This window comes from Miscanthus floridulus, chromosome 15 (assembly GCF_019320115.1).
Source record: "Miscanthus floridulus cultivar M001 chromosome 15, ASM1932011v1, whole genome shotgun sequence".
Taxonomy (NCBI): domain Eukaryota; kingdom Viridiplantae; phylum Streptophyta; class Magnoliopsida; order Poales; family Poaceae; genus Miscanthus; species Miscanthus floridulus.
Window position 1 is genome coordinate 74921247 of NC_089594.1, and position 15548 is coordinate 74936794.

Below are 15548 nucleotides of genomic sequence, written 5' to 3' on the forward strand. Positions count from 1 at the left end.
TCAGCCCGAACGGCGACGCGCGTCGAGTGCCACTAGGTGCTTGTAGCCAGCAGCGCACCACAAAGAAATCTCCTGCTCGATGATGTCCAACAACTGAGCTGGCGATGAAGCAAGCCTCTGGAAAGTTCGCGCGTTCCTCTCCTTCCAAAAGAGCCAGCCAACAACGAAGAAGAGAGAATCAAAGCCGCGGCGGATTTCCTTGGGCAGACGCTTCCTGGAGGTAGTCCACCAGAGCATGACGCCCATCTCCTGGACGACGACGAGACCATGGAGAAGGAACCTTCTCAGACATGTCTCCCACACCTCTTTACTAAAAACACACCCCAAGATGATGTGGTCCATAGTTTCTGCGGACTGATCGCAGAAGATGCAGGCGTCGTCAGCTTGCAGGCCGTGGCGACATCTCCTGTGCGCCGTCCAGCAGCGACCATGCAGGACGAGCCAGAAGAAAAACTTGACGCGTGGTGGTGCCGAGATCTTCCAAATTAGCTTTGCACCGAGTGGTGTTGAGGAACCAACAAACATAGCTCCATATGCCGACGACGCGGAGTACTGCCCATCCGCGGTAAGCCGCCAGCAGAAGGTATCAGGCACCCCCGGCGTCAACTGCACCTGCTCGACCATGTTCCAAAGGGTGATGAATTTGTTGAGGAGCCTCATGGTGCGTGGCCCGGTGATATGCCACACCCAGGCCCTCCCATGCAACGCCTCAGAATCTTGAATCAAGCAATTTGAACGGTGCTCTTCAGTTCACAGCTACAGACATAACTGACTTTTAGCATTCTTTTGTGTTGACATTCTTTCTTTCTTTTCTTTCAATAGGTGATGCTGTTGTTTCTACTTATTACATCGTATGTTACATCATGACAGATATCAAAACACTAAAGAACCTGCGAGAAGTGTATCTAGGTTTCAATCAATTGAATGGAAGCATCCCGGCTTCCTTCGTTGAGCTTCCACGCCTTGAATATTTGGATCTTTCAAGAAATCAATTGAATGGAAGCATCCCGGCTTCCTTCTCTGAGCTTCCACACCTTGAACATTTGGACCTTTCATGGAATCAATTGGATGGAAGGATCCCGACTTCCATACTTCAACTTCCACGCCTTGAATATTTGGATCTTTCAAGAAATTGGTTGAATGGAAGGATCCCGGCTTCCTTATCTAAGTTTTCACGCATTAAACATTTGGATCTTTCAGAAAATCAGCTGAATGGAAGCATTCCAGCTTCATTATTTGAGCTTCCATACCTTTTATACTTGAAGCTTTCAGGAAATCAATTGAGCGGAAGGATCACGGATTCTTTGTTTGAGCTTCCACACCTAGAACATTCGGATCTTTCAAGAAATCGGTTCAGTGGAATGATCCCGACTTCCTTACTTGAGCTTCCGCGCCTTGAATATTTAGATTTTTCAAGAAATTGGTTGAATGGAATGATGGGATAAGTCTCATGTGTTGGTTGGTCTTTGTGGGGCTATGTTGGTCACATGGTTCTTGTGGCTGCATGGTCTGTTTTTAGGACAGCATCTTAGACTAGAGGACAACATCTTTAGCTAGGACGGCATCTTAGGACAGCATCTTAGAGGACAGCATATTAGCATCTTAGACTAGCATCTTGGCATATACTTGGCTGGCTAGCAGCCTATATATATATGTACCCTCAACTCCTCAGGTTGGCATGGCATTGAGAAATAAACCAGAAAATTGTCCCAACTCCTAGTGTCATCCTCTCTCGATGAGAGTAAGAATTCTGCTACTACCAAGAGTACGAATTCAGCGACTAACAAGTGGTATCAGAGCCGTACTGTCATGTAGCCTGAGCATCTCCTGCTCATCTTCTCTCCCAGCCACACAACAGCCCCAGCTGCGAGCAGCAGCTCCGGCCGCTCCTGCTCACTCCTCCCCCGTGTCTGAAGCAGCCCTCTCCCCACGCAGCAGCCCCCCAGGTAGCGCGTCATGTCCGCAGGGTAGTCTCAGCGCTCGGTCGCCTCGAGCACGCAACGTCGGCAGGAGGCCGAACTTGCTGCGGCAGAGGAACACGAGCGAGCGGCGGAGCTGGCAGTAGCCAGAGCGGAGGCGGAAGCGGCGGCGACGGTGAATGTAGCGCGTGCGGCGGCAGCAGAGGTTGAGGCTCTGCGCGGCAGCATCGGCAGCTCCATTTCCGCTGACGACACCACCGACGTGGACCTCGAGCTGCTAGAGAGGGAGGTAGCGCGAGCGCGGGCGACGCAGTGGGCAGCCGTGCACACCCACGAGCATGGCGGCAGCCCAGATAGGCGTGGATGCGCTGGCAGCGCTCCTGGAGGAGGCACGCATAGCGGTGGCGCTCCTAGGGCAGCCGCGCACGCCCACGAGCGTGGCGGCAGCCCAGACAGGCGCGGACACGCCGGCGGCGCTCCTGAAGGAGGCGCGCACGGCAACGGTGGTGGACGGGTCGATGGAGAGCGCGGCCTTCACAGGCAGCGTGACTCTCTCTCCCCGGATCGGTACTGATGGGTCGATGAGGAGCGCGGCCTTCACAAGCAGCGTGGCTCTCTCTCCTAGGATCAGTACCGTGGTTACCACGGGCTCCAAGCTGTTGTCAGAGACGTCGGTCCCTACGGTGGGTGGCCTACTCTCACCAAGACCAACTACGTCGAGTGAGCTGCGGTGATGAGGGTAAAGCTCCAGGTGCGGCACATGTGGGAGGCAGTCCGATACGGCGACGTCGACTACGACCTAGATCGACGGGCGCTGGATGCCCTCATCGTTGCAGTCCCGCCCGAGATGCGGTTCTCGCTTACCAACAAGCGGACTGCCAAGGAGGCTTGGAACGCCATCGCTGCGGCACGCATCGGCAGCGACCGCGCCCGCAAGTCCACACTGCAGGCACTTCGCAAGGAATGGGAGAACCTGGCCTTCAACCCAGGTGAGGACGTTGATGACTTTGCTCTCTGTCTCAACACTCTGTTGTAGAAGATGGTGCAGTTCGGCGATGACACCTACGGCGAGGAAAGAGCTATCGAAAAGCTCTTTCGTTGCGTCCCCAAGAAGTACAAGCAGATGGCTCGCTCGATCGAGTCACTACTGGATCTCTCCACTGTAACACCCCGGGTGTTTAAATATTAAAAAACAGGACATGTCATCATATGCATTGCAAGACATTGGTCATATTGCAAACTTTGATATGCATTCACTAAAACAAGTTTACATTTATGTTATGAGTGTTGAATTGAATTGTTTGAATCAAGTTCAAAATTTGGTTTGGATTTGAATTTTCAAGAAAACCCTGATTTTCAACATTTAAACCCTACCCTGAAAACTCATTTCAAAATCTAAGCATATTTTGGGGTTGAGCCTAAAAGCAAAAGTGTAGAGCTTATCAAGTTATACAAAGTTTGTTTTTAGAGTTTTCAAAGTTGTTATGAAAAATTTGAAGTAATTCGAAAAGGCGTAATTTGTTAAATGTCCCCTATTTGAATTCAAAAGTTCATTTCAAAGTGTAGAGCCTATCCATCCGAAAAGTAACAAGATGTACCATGACTTGAAACAAAGATTTTGGTGGACCAAAATGAAGATAGAAATTTCTAGATATATAGCTAAGTGTGATACTTGTCAAAAGGTGAAAGCTATACATTTGAGGTCTACTGGTGAATTACAACCATTACCTATTCCATCTTGGAAGTGGGAGGACATAAGTATGGACTTTATTATTGGTCTACCCAAGACATCAAAGGGATTTGACTCAATATGGGTTATTATAGATCGACTAACCAAGTCAGCACATTTTCTTCTAGTCCAGAATACATATCCCACTATACGGTATGCCAAGATGTATTTAGAGCGAATTGTGAGTCTCCATGGAGTACTCAAGACTATTGTGTCCGATAGGGGTACACAGTTTGTCTCCAGCTTTTGGAAACAGTTGCATTCTTCATTGGGTACCAAACTACTGTATAGTACAGCTTATCATCCGCAGACTGATGGACAGACTGAAAGAGCCAATCAAGTACTTGAAGATATGTTAAGGTGTTGTGTCCTTAACTATTCCAATAAGTGGGATGAATGCTTACCTTTAGCCGAGTTCTCATATAACAATAGTTATCAGAAAAGCATTAGAATGGCTTCATTTGAAGCACTCTATGGTCGTAGATGCAGAACATCGCTGAGTTGGTCTGAGCCTGGAGAAAGAAGGTTCTTTGGGGTTGACCTTGTGAAAGAAAACAAAAGACAAGGTTAGGCAAATACAAAGTAATTTGAAGATAGCTCAGTCCCGACAAAAGAGTTATGCGAATAGACGACGTAGACCATTGGTGTTTAACAAAGGAGATTTTGTATATCTGAAAGTATCACCAATGAAGGGAGTTACCTGTTTTGGTGTTAAAGGCAAGTTGGCACCTCGATATATTGGACCATTTCAAATTTTAGAGAGGTATGGAAAAGTGGCATATCGCTTGAAATTACCAGAACATCTTTTAGTTGTACATGATGTGTTCCATGTTTCTTAATTGAAGAAGTGTCTCCGAGTGCCTAAACAGAATGTTGAGGTTGAAGGAGTGGAACTTGAACCAGATTTGACTTATTCCGAATATCCTATTCGAGTTTTGGATCAGAAAGATCGTGTTACTCGAAGGAGGACAATCAAGTTCTACTAAGATACAATGGAATCAACATTCAGAAGAAGCTACTTGGGAATCAGAAGATTACTTGTTAAAAAAATTCTAGAGTTTCTTGCGTCAATATAGAGTAATGTTAATTGAGCTCAGTTGTTATAAATTGTGTTTTGTAAAGAGACCTTAGCTGTTTTATGGATAGATTTTGTATGTGTTCTCACGACACATTTCCTTTTCCATTACTTATCCTATGGCTTTGAATCTCGGGACGAGATTTCTTTTAGAGGGGAGGATTGTAACACCCCGGGTGTTTAAATATTAAAAAACAGGACATGTCATCATATGCATTGCAAGGCATTGGTCATATTGCAAACTTTGATATGCATTCACTAAAACAAGTTTACATTTATGTTATGAGTATTGAATTGAATTGTTTGAATCAAGTTCAAATTTTGGTTTGGATTTGAATTTTCAAGAAAACCCTGATTTTCAGCATTTAAACCCTACCCTGAAAACTCATTTCAAAATCTAAGCATATTTTAGGGTTGAGCCTAAAAGCAAAAGTGTAGAGCTTGTCAAGTTATACAAAGTTTGTTTTTAGAGTTTTCAAAGTTGTTATGAAAAATTTGAAGTAATTCGAAAAGGCGTAATTCATTAAATGTCCCCTATTTGAATATAAAAGTTCATTTCAAAATGTAGACCGAATTAGGGGTTGGTTATAAAAGCAAAGTTGTAGAACTTTGAATTTTGAACAACTTTATTTTTGGAGATCTTTGAGTTGTTACACAAATTTGGGAGTAATTTAGAAATTTAGACGGATGGCAATTCTATAAATACGTTAAACAGTGTTCACCGCCTAAGCTACACCGCCGGCGACCTTCGGCTTGCTTCCTGGCGCGTCGTGGCCGTCTGTGGCATCGCGCTGGCGCGGGGAAAGGCTTTGTTGTGGCTTCCTTGTGCTTCTGAGCCACGTTATAAATATCGAGACGTCATCGTCGTTGTTTTTCTTCCTCCTCTGTTTTCACCGCCACCGCCGTTGCCATAGCTCCATTGAGCTTTTGCCGTCGCCATAGCGCCTTCCAATCCTCGGTAACGCTTGCCACAGCTCCGCTGGTTCCTTGCGTACTTAGTCGAACCATCCTTGACGCTTGACTCTGCCGGGAACTCACTGTCCACGCCCTTCTTCCTCACGGCCGGCCGAACCACCGTTGACCTTGCCTCACCGTGGTCAGGCCACTCCAGTCCTTCTCCACCTTCACCGAGCATACCGTCGTGTTCGTGGTGAGTTCCTGAGCGTGATGCTCGCTCCGCTTTAACCTCTACCATGTCGTAGTAGGAGTTGTGTCGTGTGTCGCCGTGTCCGCGTCACCGTGGCCACCATGGCTGGCGTGGAGCTTCCTCTGGTGTGCCTGCTGCTGTTCTAGGGGTCAGGGTAGATTCGCGGGGTGGTGTTGGTCGTGCAGTTACCGTCTGCCTCGCCGAAGCCTCACTGCCGGCGTGTTTGGCTGGCTGGAGTCGGTAGCGCCACCGCGTTCTCTCTCTGTGTCGCTGACATGCGGGTCCTGCCTGTCAGAGAGAGAGGGAGAGAGAGAGAACAGGGAGATTTCTTATTTTCTAGATTTTGAATAGTGCAGCAACTTTGGAAATTCATAGGAAAATAATTACAGCTCCAAAAATTCCAAAAATTTGTGTGTAGCTTCTGTACATGTTCTATTATGGTTTAAAAATATGAAACTTGAAATTTGAATAAATTTTTAATGTTCCAAAATTTAGTCAATTAATTGATAAATGTAATTTCCATAATTTTTGTAGAGCATTGTATAACTCCAAAAATTATGAAATTTATTTGATACACTAATTTGTCATGAGGAAGCTTGAATAAAATTTTGAGGTCATTTGGAACAAGTACATTTTGAGCTTATTTTTCCAAATTAATTCAAAATTGAATAAAAGCAAAGCCTAAGTGTTAGGTTAGGGTTTGATCTTGTTTTGATCATGTTTTGTGACCAATAGGGTTTCAAGATCAGTTTGATCAAGTCACCTATGTCATAAGCCCTAGGTCATTAATAAGTTAACTTGTCGAAACCCTAGATGTTAGTGTCAGTTGGTTTTGTTGGCTTGCAACTGTACCGCGAACGAAAGTTATATTCGAATTATTAATTTTTGCATCCATCATCGAGCATCATATTTCGTATTCCGCATCATGTTAAACATGGCATTGTCACTACATGTAGTGAACGAAGGTGAACATGTGGTAGTTAATCAAGTTGCGGAGGAGGTTAATCCTTCTTGTTGAGGTCGGATCGAATACTTGTGGAACGTCGTAGGAACCTAACTTTTCCGTCAACGAAGGCAAGCCCCGGATGCATTTAACCCTACCTTGTGTTTTACAAATTTTGTCACTTTTGCTTTTATATACTGCATTAAGTGATTAGGAGTCAAGTGGAAACCTAATTGGTGCATTACCAACCTTATTTTTCCATAACTACCTTGATTACCTATTTTATTCGTAAATGACTAGTTATGCTTAGTCATGCTTAATCGGGTGATTACCTATCACCTGTGAGTTTCAAATGGATCTTTGGTTACTTATGTTATCATGAAATATGAGAATGTGAAGTAATAAATCTAGATCGGACGGACTTGGTGTGTGAGAGCCACAAGACATGGAGGTCTTGTGAGCGGCTTCTTTCCGCCTGTGTCGATTAAGGTTCGTCCGTTGTTGAACTGTGTGAGGTGAGACTTTGTAGTACTAACCACATACTCTGGTAAGCCTTAACTTGGTTATTCTATCACGAGAGTGGCTACTCGCGTACTAGGAGTGGAGAGATGGCGGGAATAGCGTGTACCCACGTGGCAATGGGCTGGATTGGTGGAGTACTGTATTCTCGGGTGGCGCGGACCCGTTCTTGTTTTAGAGGATCCAAGGGTAGGTTGGTATATGTAGGTCGGGGACCTGCATATGTCGTGTGGTCTAGAATTCCCAGCTGGGTTTAATCGGTTCGAATCGTCATTGCTCCTCGGTTATAGAGACTCAACTCTCTGTTCATCATCGTAGTTAATAACTGGAACTTGAGAAAGGTTTGAGAAAGAATTGATATGAAGTTCATGATCTCATTACGGATCATGGCAGATTCATATGTGGTATTTATAAAGTTTTACATGTTGAGATAAAGAATTTTGTTAAAGAGCTTTTACGCAAAAGAACTTTGATTATCGCTAAAGCCATACCTTGAATCCCTGAGCCTTCATTCCTGAGTTTTCTCAGTTTTATTTCGGTTAAGTCTTGTTGAGTACTTTTGTACTTAGGGTTCATTGACCCTTGTTACAGGTGAGCCTCATGAGCAGATCTGTTTTGGATCGTGCTGCATGACTATTGTTTGATCTGACGATGAGAAGTAAATATGTGGCCCTTGGGCAGGGCAGTTTTATTGTGTGTTTTGTATTATGCTATAATGCCACTCCACTACTACATTTTGTATTAATTATCGAACTTAGTTTGTAAGGTTTAAAACCACTGGTTTGTAAACTAAGTTATTATAAGACTTCTGTTGTATTTACTCTGGTGTATCTATTTGAATAAACTGTTGTAATACTGCAATGATTCTGTAATGTGATCCTGCTCGGAAATCGTGGATGATTCGAGGTTCCCCGAGGACACCCGACAGACTTCTTAAGTTACCAGGAACATATGCATAGTAGTCAAAGGTCGTTGGACAGTGACAAGTACTTGTGGGTCCTAAAATTTAGGAGGTTCTGCCACATCCACGATGTCGATCGAGGAGGCGATAGGTCGCCTCAAGGTCATCGACAGCGATGAGCCACAGTCTCTCTCGGGGCCCATCACCACTGGCGGGAAGCTCCTTCTCACTCGGGAGCAGTGGCTTGCCAGCCAAGGTGACCAGAAGAAGGGGAGCCTTCTTCCACGACAGGCGGTCGCAAGCATGGCAAGCCACGCAAGGCGCGTAGAGACTCCCAGGCCGGGGCGCGAGGACGTGCCAAGGGTGATGCCCACAGAGGCGCCTAGGGTGGCGCCACCGGTAGGCACAAGCCGGCACGAGACGATGCCTACCGCAACTATGGCTAGCTTGGCCATTGGGCCAAGGACTGCCGACAGCCACGACGCGGCTAGGCCCACATCGCACAGGCGGAGGAGGAGGAGTCGGCTCTATTCATGGCACATGCAAGCATCGAGCTACCTCCAGCGACATCGGCCAGAGCGGCCCTCCTCCACCTTGACGAGCCGAAAGCACACGCCCTCCTTGGCAACGGCTCCGACAACAACAAGACTGATGGGTGGTGCCTCGACACCGGTGCCACCCACCACATGACCGGTCGATGGGAATTCTTCACCAAGCTTGACTCTAGCGTCCGAGGCTCCGTCAAGTTTGGGGATGCCTCCAGCGTGGAGATCAAGGGTGTTGGCTCCGTCATCTTCACTGCCGTGTCTGGTGAGCACAGGCTACTCATCGGAGTCTACTACATCCCCGCGTTGAGGAACTTCATCATCAGCTTAGGACAGCTGGATGAGAACGGTTTCGCGCGTGGTGGTTGAGGATGGAGTCATGATGATTTGGGATCATCGTCGTCACCTTCTTGCCAAGGTATCCAGAAGCACAAATCGACTCTATGTCCTTAACGTGCAGGTGGCACAACCCCTCTGTCTCGCTGCTCATTGGGACGACGAGGCATGGCAGTGGCACGAGCGTTTCAGGCACCATCACTTTGAGGCCCCAAAGCGGCTCAGTGCCATGGAGATGGTGCGAGGCCTGCCGTGCCTCGACCATGTGGAGCAGCTCTACAACGTCTGCGTGTTGACGAAGCAGAGGTGACTCCCCTTTCCCCAGCGGGTGAGCTTTTGAGCCAAGGAGAGGCTCGAGCTTGTGCACGGGGACTTGTGTGGCCCGGTGACACCGGCCACACCGAGAGGACAACGCTACTTCCTGCTGCTCGTCGATGACCTCTCCTGCTACATGTCGGTGATGGTCCTCAGTAGCAAGGGAGAGGCTACGAACGCCATCAGGCTCGCGCAGGCTGCTGCGGAGGCAGATTCACGATGGCTGAATTCGCGTCGTACTGCGCTGACGAGGGCATTCAGCTGCCACTACTCCGCGTCATACAGCCCATAGCAGAACGGCGTCGTCGAGCGATGCAACCAGACGGTTGTGGGGATGGCTCGGGCCCTCCTCAAGCAGAGGGGGATGCCGGCTGTCTTCTAGGGAGAGGCGGTGGTGACAGTCATCTACATCCTCAACTGCTCGCCTACCAAGGCGCTCGACAGCAGGACGCTGTACGAGGCTTGGCATGGGCACAAGCCGGCGGTCTCCCACTTGTGGGTCTTCGGCTGCCGTGCGTTCGCCATGGAGCTTGGCCATATCAGCAAGCTCGACGACAGGAGCACTCTAGGAGTGTTCATCGGCTACGCGAAGGGCTCGAAGGCCTACCACATCCTCGACCTGAAGACACAGCGTGTGCGCACGGCATGCGATGTTGTGTTCGATGAAGGGCGAGGATGGGCATAGGACAAGGCGGTAGACGACGGCTCGGCTCCGACGTACGATGACTTCACTATTGAGTACGTCCACTTCGAGAGAGCTGGGGGAGTAGGTAGCTCTTCTTCGGCGAGCGCGTCTACCCCAGTCCCCGAGCCTCCACTGACCCTGGCGCCTGCTACTCTGATAGCACCACGCTCTCCAGCTAGGACCTTGGCTGCAATGAGTTCTTCGTTGGCTCCACCACAGTTGGCAACGCCACACACTCCAGCACCGACAGGCACCACTCCGGGCACGTCTACTCCACCACTAGCTCGTGTCAAGCATGGCCCGGTTGAGCTCGCTACTCCGCTCTCTCATGATGAGGAGCGCGTCGACACGTACCACGACGGTGAGCTGTTGCGGTACCGTACGATGGAGAACCTTCTTGGCGACCAGCCGGTGCCAGGACTGATGCCTCATGACCTGGAGGCACAGTTGCATCTTGCGTGTGACAATGGCGAGCCTCGGTCGTTTGCAGAGGTCGAGAGACACGCGGCATGGCGCGCCACGATGCAGCTGGAGATGGATGCGGTTGAGAAGAACCGCACCTGGGAGCTTGTTGACCTTCCTCGTGGTCACCGCGCGATCACCCTTAAGTGGGTGTACAAGCTGAAGAGGGATAAAGCCGGTGCCATCGTCAAGCACAAGGCTCGCTTGGTGGCACGAGGTTTTGTGCAGCAGGAGGGGGTCGACTTCAACGACGCCTTTGCTCCCATGGCACGGATGGAGTCCGTGCGACTCCTCCTTGTGCTAGCTACCTAGGAGGGCTGGTGTGTTCATCACATGGACGTCAAGTCGGCGTTCCTTAATGGTGACTTGAAGGAGGAGGTCTACGTGCACCAGCTGCAGGGATTTGCGATCCCCGGCAAGGAGGGCAAGGTGCTCCGCCTGTGCAAGGCCCTCTATGGCTTGCGGCAGGCACCGAGGGTGTGGAATGCCAAGCTGGATTCCATGCTAAAGGGGATGGGCTTCGAGCAAAGCCCGCACGAGGCAGCCATCTATCGATGGGGCAGTGGAGGAAATGCTCTGCTGGTGGGTGTCTACGTCGATGACTTGGTGATCACCGGCACCAAGGATGCGGAGGTGGCGGCATTCAAGGAAGAGATGAAGGCCACCTTACAGATGAGTGACCTAGGGCCTCTCTCCTTCTACCTAGGAATCAAGGTGCACCAGGATGACTCTGGGATCATGCTTCGACAGACCGCCTACGCCAAGCGCATCGTTGAGCTAGCTGGGCTCACCGACTGCAACCCAGCTCTCACTCCGATGGAGGAGAGGCTAAAGCTAAGCCGTGACAGCAAGACAGAGGAGGTGGACGCTACGTAGTACCGGCGTCTTGTGGGGAGCCTTCGCTACCTCGCCCACACACGGCCGGACTTGCATTCTCCGTCGGCTACGTTAGTCGGTTCATGCAGCGACCGACGACGAAGCACCAGCAGGCTATGAAGAGGATCATCCGCTACGTTGCGGGGACTCTCGATCACGGCCTCTACTACCCTAGGTGCCCTGGGTGGCACACTTCGTTGGGTACAGCGACAGCGACCACGTCGGCGACAGCGACACCAGCAAGAGCACAAGCGGGATCTTCTTCTTCCTCGGCAAGTGCCTCGTTAGCTGGCAGTTGGTCAAGCAGCAGGTGGTGGCCCTATCCAGCTACGAGGCCGAGTACATAGCGGCCTCCACCGCTTCGACTCAGGCGCTCTGGCTCGCTCGACTGCTCGGTGATCTCCTCGACAGAGACACTAGAGCGGTGGAGCTCAGGGTGGACAACAAGTCCGCTCTGGCCCTGGCAGAGAACCCCGTGTTCCATGAACGCAGCAAGCACATCCGGGTGAGGTACCACTTCATCCGAGGCTGTTTGGAGGAAGGGAGCATCAAGGTGAGCTACATCAACACCAAGGACCAGCTTGCGGACCTGCTCACCAAGCCCCTTAGGAGGATCAAGTTCCTTGAGCTCTACTCTAGGACCGGGATGGTTCAACTTTCCCACAAGACGACGCATAAGACTTAGGGGGAGAATGATGGGATAAGTCTCATGTGTTGGCTGGTCTTTGTGGGGCTATGCTGGTTACATGGTCCTTGTGGCTGCATGGTCTATTTTTAGGACAGCATCTTAGACTAGAGGACAGCATCTTTAGCTAGGACAGCATCTTAGGACAGCATCTTAGAGGATAGCATATTAACATCTTAGACTAGCATCTTGGCATATGCTTGGCTGGCTAGCAGCCTATATATATATGTACCCCCAATCCCTCAGGTTGGCATGGCATTGAGAAATAAACCAGAAAATTGTTCCAACTCCTAGTGTCATCCTCTCTCGATGAGTAAGAATTCTGCTACTACCAAGAGTGTGAATTCAGCGACTAACATGGAAAGATCCCGCATTCCTTATTTAAGTTTCCACGCATTGAACATTTGGATCTTTCAGAAAATCAGTTGAATGGAAGCATTCCAGCTTCATTATTTGAGCTTCCACAACTTAAATATTTGGATATTGCAAATAACTCGCTAGTAGGATCATTGGATCTGATGTGGCAACACCAATCTAATCTCGCAATAATTGACATATCTATGAATCGCTTCATTGGACGGCTGCCAGCAAATATTAGTTTTTAGTTTTTCCATATCTGATAATTCTAAATACTTCTTATAATATGATTTCAGGGGATTTGCCACCATCATTGTGCATGATCAGGGACATGTATTTTATTGACCTATCAAACAATAAGCTTACTGGAGAGGTGCCAACTTGCTTATTTACTATCCCATTAGGAATTATGAAGCTCTCAAACAACAATTTTGGGGGTGCCATACTTGGTGGGGTTAGTAATTTGTCAACTGGACTAGAAATATACCTTGATAGCAACAATTTTGAAGGAGAACTTCCTAACAATCTATCAGGTAAGCTGGAAGTCATAGATTTACGACACAATAAGTTGTCCGGCAAACTTAATGTGTCATTTTGGAATCTCTCTAGGTTGCGAGTTTTGAGTGTTGCTGGAAATAGCTTAACCGGTGAAATTTATCCAGCGATTTGCAAATTGACTGGTCTTCAGTTTTTGGATATGTCGGACAACTTCTTTGCAGGACCTATACCAAACTGTGATAGCAAGTTACCACTAAAGTTTCTGAACATGTCGAGAAATACCTTGTCAGGCTTCCCGGGTTTCTTTGTCAATAGCTCCAATGTTGCAGCTCTTGATCTAAGAAATAACCAATTCTGTGGCAATCTTGATTGGATAAACATCTTTCTCAAATAAAAATGCTTCTATTAGGCAGGAATAGGCTTGAGGGGCAGATCCCCCGTGGAATATAATTGACTTGTCACACAACAGGCTTTCAGGTTCATTACCACCTTGCATTGGCACCATCTCATTTGGATATCATGTAGATGACCTAGACTCTTGGTCCTCAGTGAGCAGTCTTGTTTCCCAAATAACATATTTATTTGTTGTATACGGTGATCTAGCTTGGCGCGCAGGTGCCCAGTATTACCTCCAAGGCTGCTTCTCCACAAAAGGGAACCTTTACACATACGACCGCAGTTTGTTCAATTTGATGTCGGGTATCGATTTATCTGCAAACATGCTATCAGGGGAAATCCCTCAGGAGATAGGGAATCTAAGCCATGTCAAATCCCTCAATTTGTCACACAATTTCTTTACTGGCCGAATACTTGCTTCCTTTGCAAATTTGAGCGCCATAGAAAGCATGGACTTGTCCCACAATGAGTTGACTGGATCAATACCTTGGCAATTGGTTGATTTATGGTCGCTGGAGGTGTTCTCAGTGGCCTACAACAACTTGTCAGGGTGCATACCAAACTCAGGCCAATTCGGCTCATTCAGCGCAGAGAGCTACATGGGCAATGCCAACCTTCACAATTTGTCACAAGGAAACCGTTGCTTTCCTGCTCCTGGCCCGGCCTTGGACGAGGAAGGTGTAGATGAGGCATCTGATGACCTAATCCTTTATATTATCATTGCTGCCTCATTCGTATCTGCGTTCTGGGGAACAGTTGCATTGTTGTTTTGCCATTCATTTGGACAGCGTGTGGTGCTCCAACTGTAGTTTGTTTGTTTTATTGTAGTTTGTTAATGTTGTGGGACTAGTGCAACCAGGTTGTTCTTTCTGCTTATAGTTATGTATAACTATAGGGTCACATGTTTTATTTATGGAACTGGAGGGGTTTGCACCCCTACAGGATAATTTATTAACAATTAAAGCAAAAAACAAGTTCTTACAAGAGCGCTTAAGAAACAAAGAAAGACAAGAAGAAAATCATGGAAAGAATAAAGGTTACAGTAGATTTTGGATCCATAAGTCAAACATTGCTGCATCTTTGGCTCTTGCTCTCATTGTTAACAGTCTGAGCTCTCTGAAGAAAGTTTCCTTACCAAATTAACTGACGGCGGTATATTCTTAAAGATCAGATCATTCCGCGTCGTCCTAATAGCCCAACAAAGCAGGATAACCAGGATCATGAAGAACTGATTATTAATCTGTAATCTAATCTGTGGCAGGATTTCTGGGAATGTTGAGTTAATACCGATCCCAATGTTAAACAAGTTCCAGCAGGCTTGTGCAAAAGGGCATTCCAGGAACAAATGAGTGACTCTCCTCCGTATCTGATTGACATAGGACACAAGTGTAGGAGTCGTTTTTTTTGTTCTATTTTCGTATGTTCTGAATCTTTCAAAAGAAATTATTCAGTGATTAGCTGTTCGGCTGATGGTTTCTGCGGCTGATAAGTCGGCTGATGTTGTTTTATTGTGAGAGAAAAACATTGTACCATGACTGATAAGACGGGCTAATAAGTTGAAGCAAACATGCTCGAAAGAAAGCTTAATTGCTTGGCTTTGGTCTCTTCTCGCTCGGGTTGGTGTCATGATGACGGTGCGTTGATGTTTAAAGTAGGATTCAGGTACACCCAAACAGAAAAGAAATGAATTGGATCAAATTCTAGCTAATCAATTTCTTGCTGAATATAATTCCTGAAACCATTTTTAATTCTAGAGATCCAAGCAGGCCCAGAGCATTTTTCAACTGCACCTGGTCCGGCCCGAAACCAGCCTGACTCTGCCGGCGAACGTTGGTAGACGGCCTGAAAAGTTCCATGCTTTTTTAGGCCTAGGCCTTGTTTATTTTTTCACTCTCTCCATCACATCAATTTTTAGCCGCTTACGTAGAGTATTAAATGTAGGTAAAAAAAATAACTAATTACACAGTTTAGTTGGAAATCACGAGATGAATCTTTTGAGCCTAGTTGGTCCACGATTGAACAATATTTACAAAATAAGACGAAAGTGGTACTATTCATCGGATTAAAAAAATTTGCAAAGTGAACAAGGCCTTAGCCCACAAGATGCTACTGCACTGTATCCACGACGCGAGCACACGTGTTTTCCGGCGGGAAGCACTG

General features: G+C 47.6%; 2 protein-coding genes across 2 annotated transcripts; one reads left to right on the plus strand and one right to left on the minus strand.

The window, feature by feature from the left end:
• Positions 1-660, minus strand: LOC136507676 (uncharacterized). The gene has a single exon (XM_066502329.1). The coding sequence runs from the start codon at positions 658-660 to the stop codon at positions 1-3; it is 660 nt and encodes a 219-aa protein (XP_066358426.1).
• Positions 661-11089: 10429 nt separating this feature from the next.
• Positions 11090-14197, plus strand: LOC136507677 (cuscuta receptor 1-like). Its single transcript, XM_066502330.1, has 4 exons — positions 11090-11252; positions 12791-13027; positions 13157-13351; positions 13608-14197. The coding sequence occupies exons 1-4, from the start codon at positions 11090-11092 to the stop codon at positions 14195-14197; spliced, it is 1185 nt and encodes a 394-aa protein (XP_066358427.1).
• The last annotated feature ends 1351 nt before the right edge of the window (positions 14198-15548 follow it).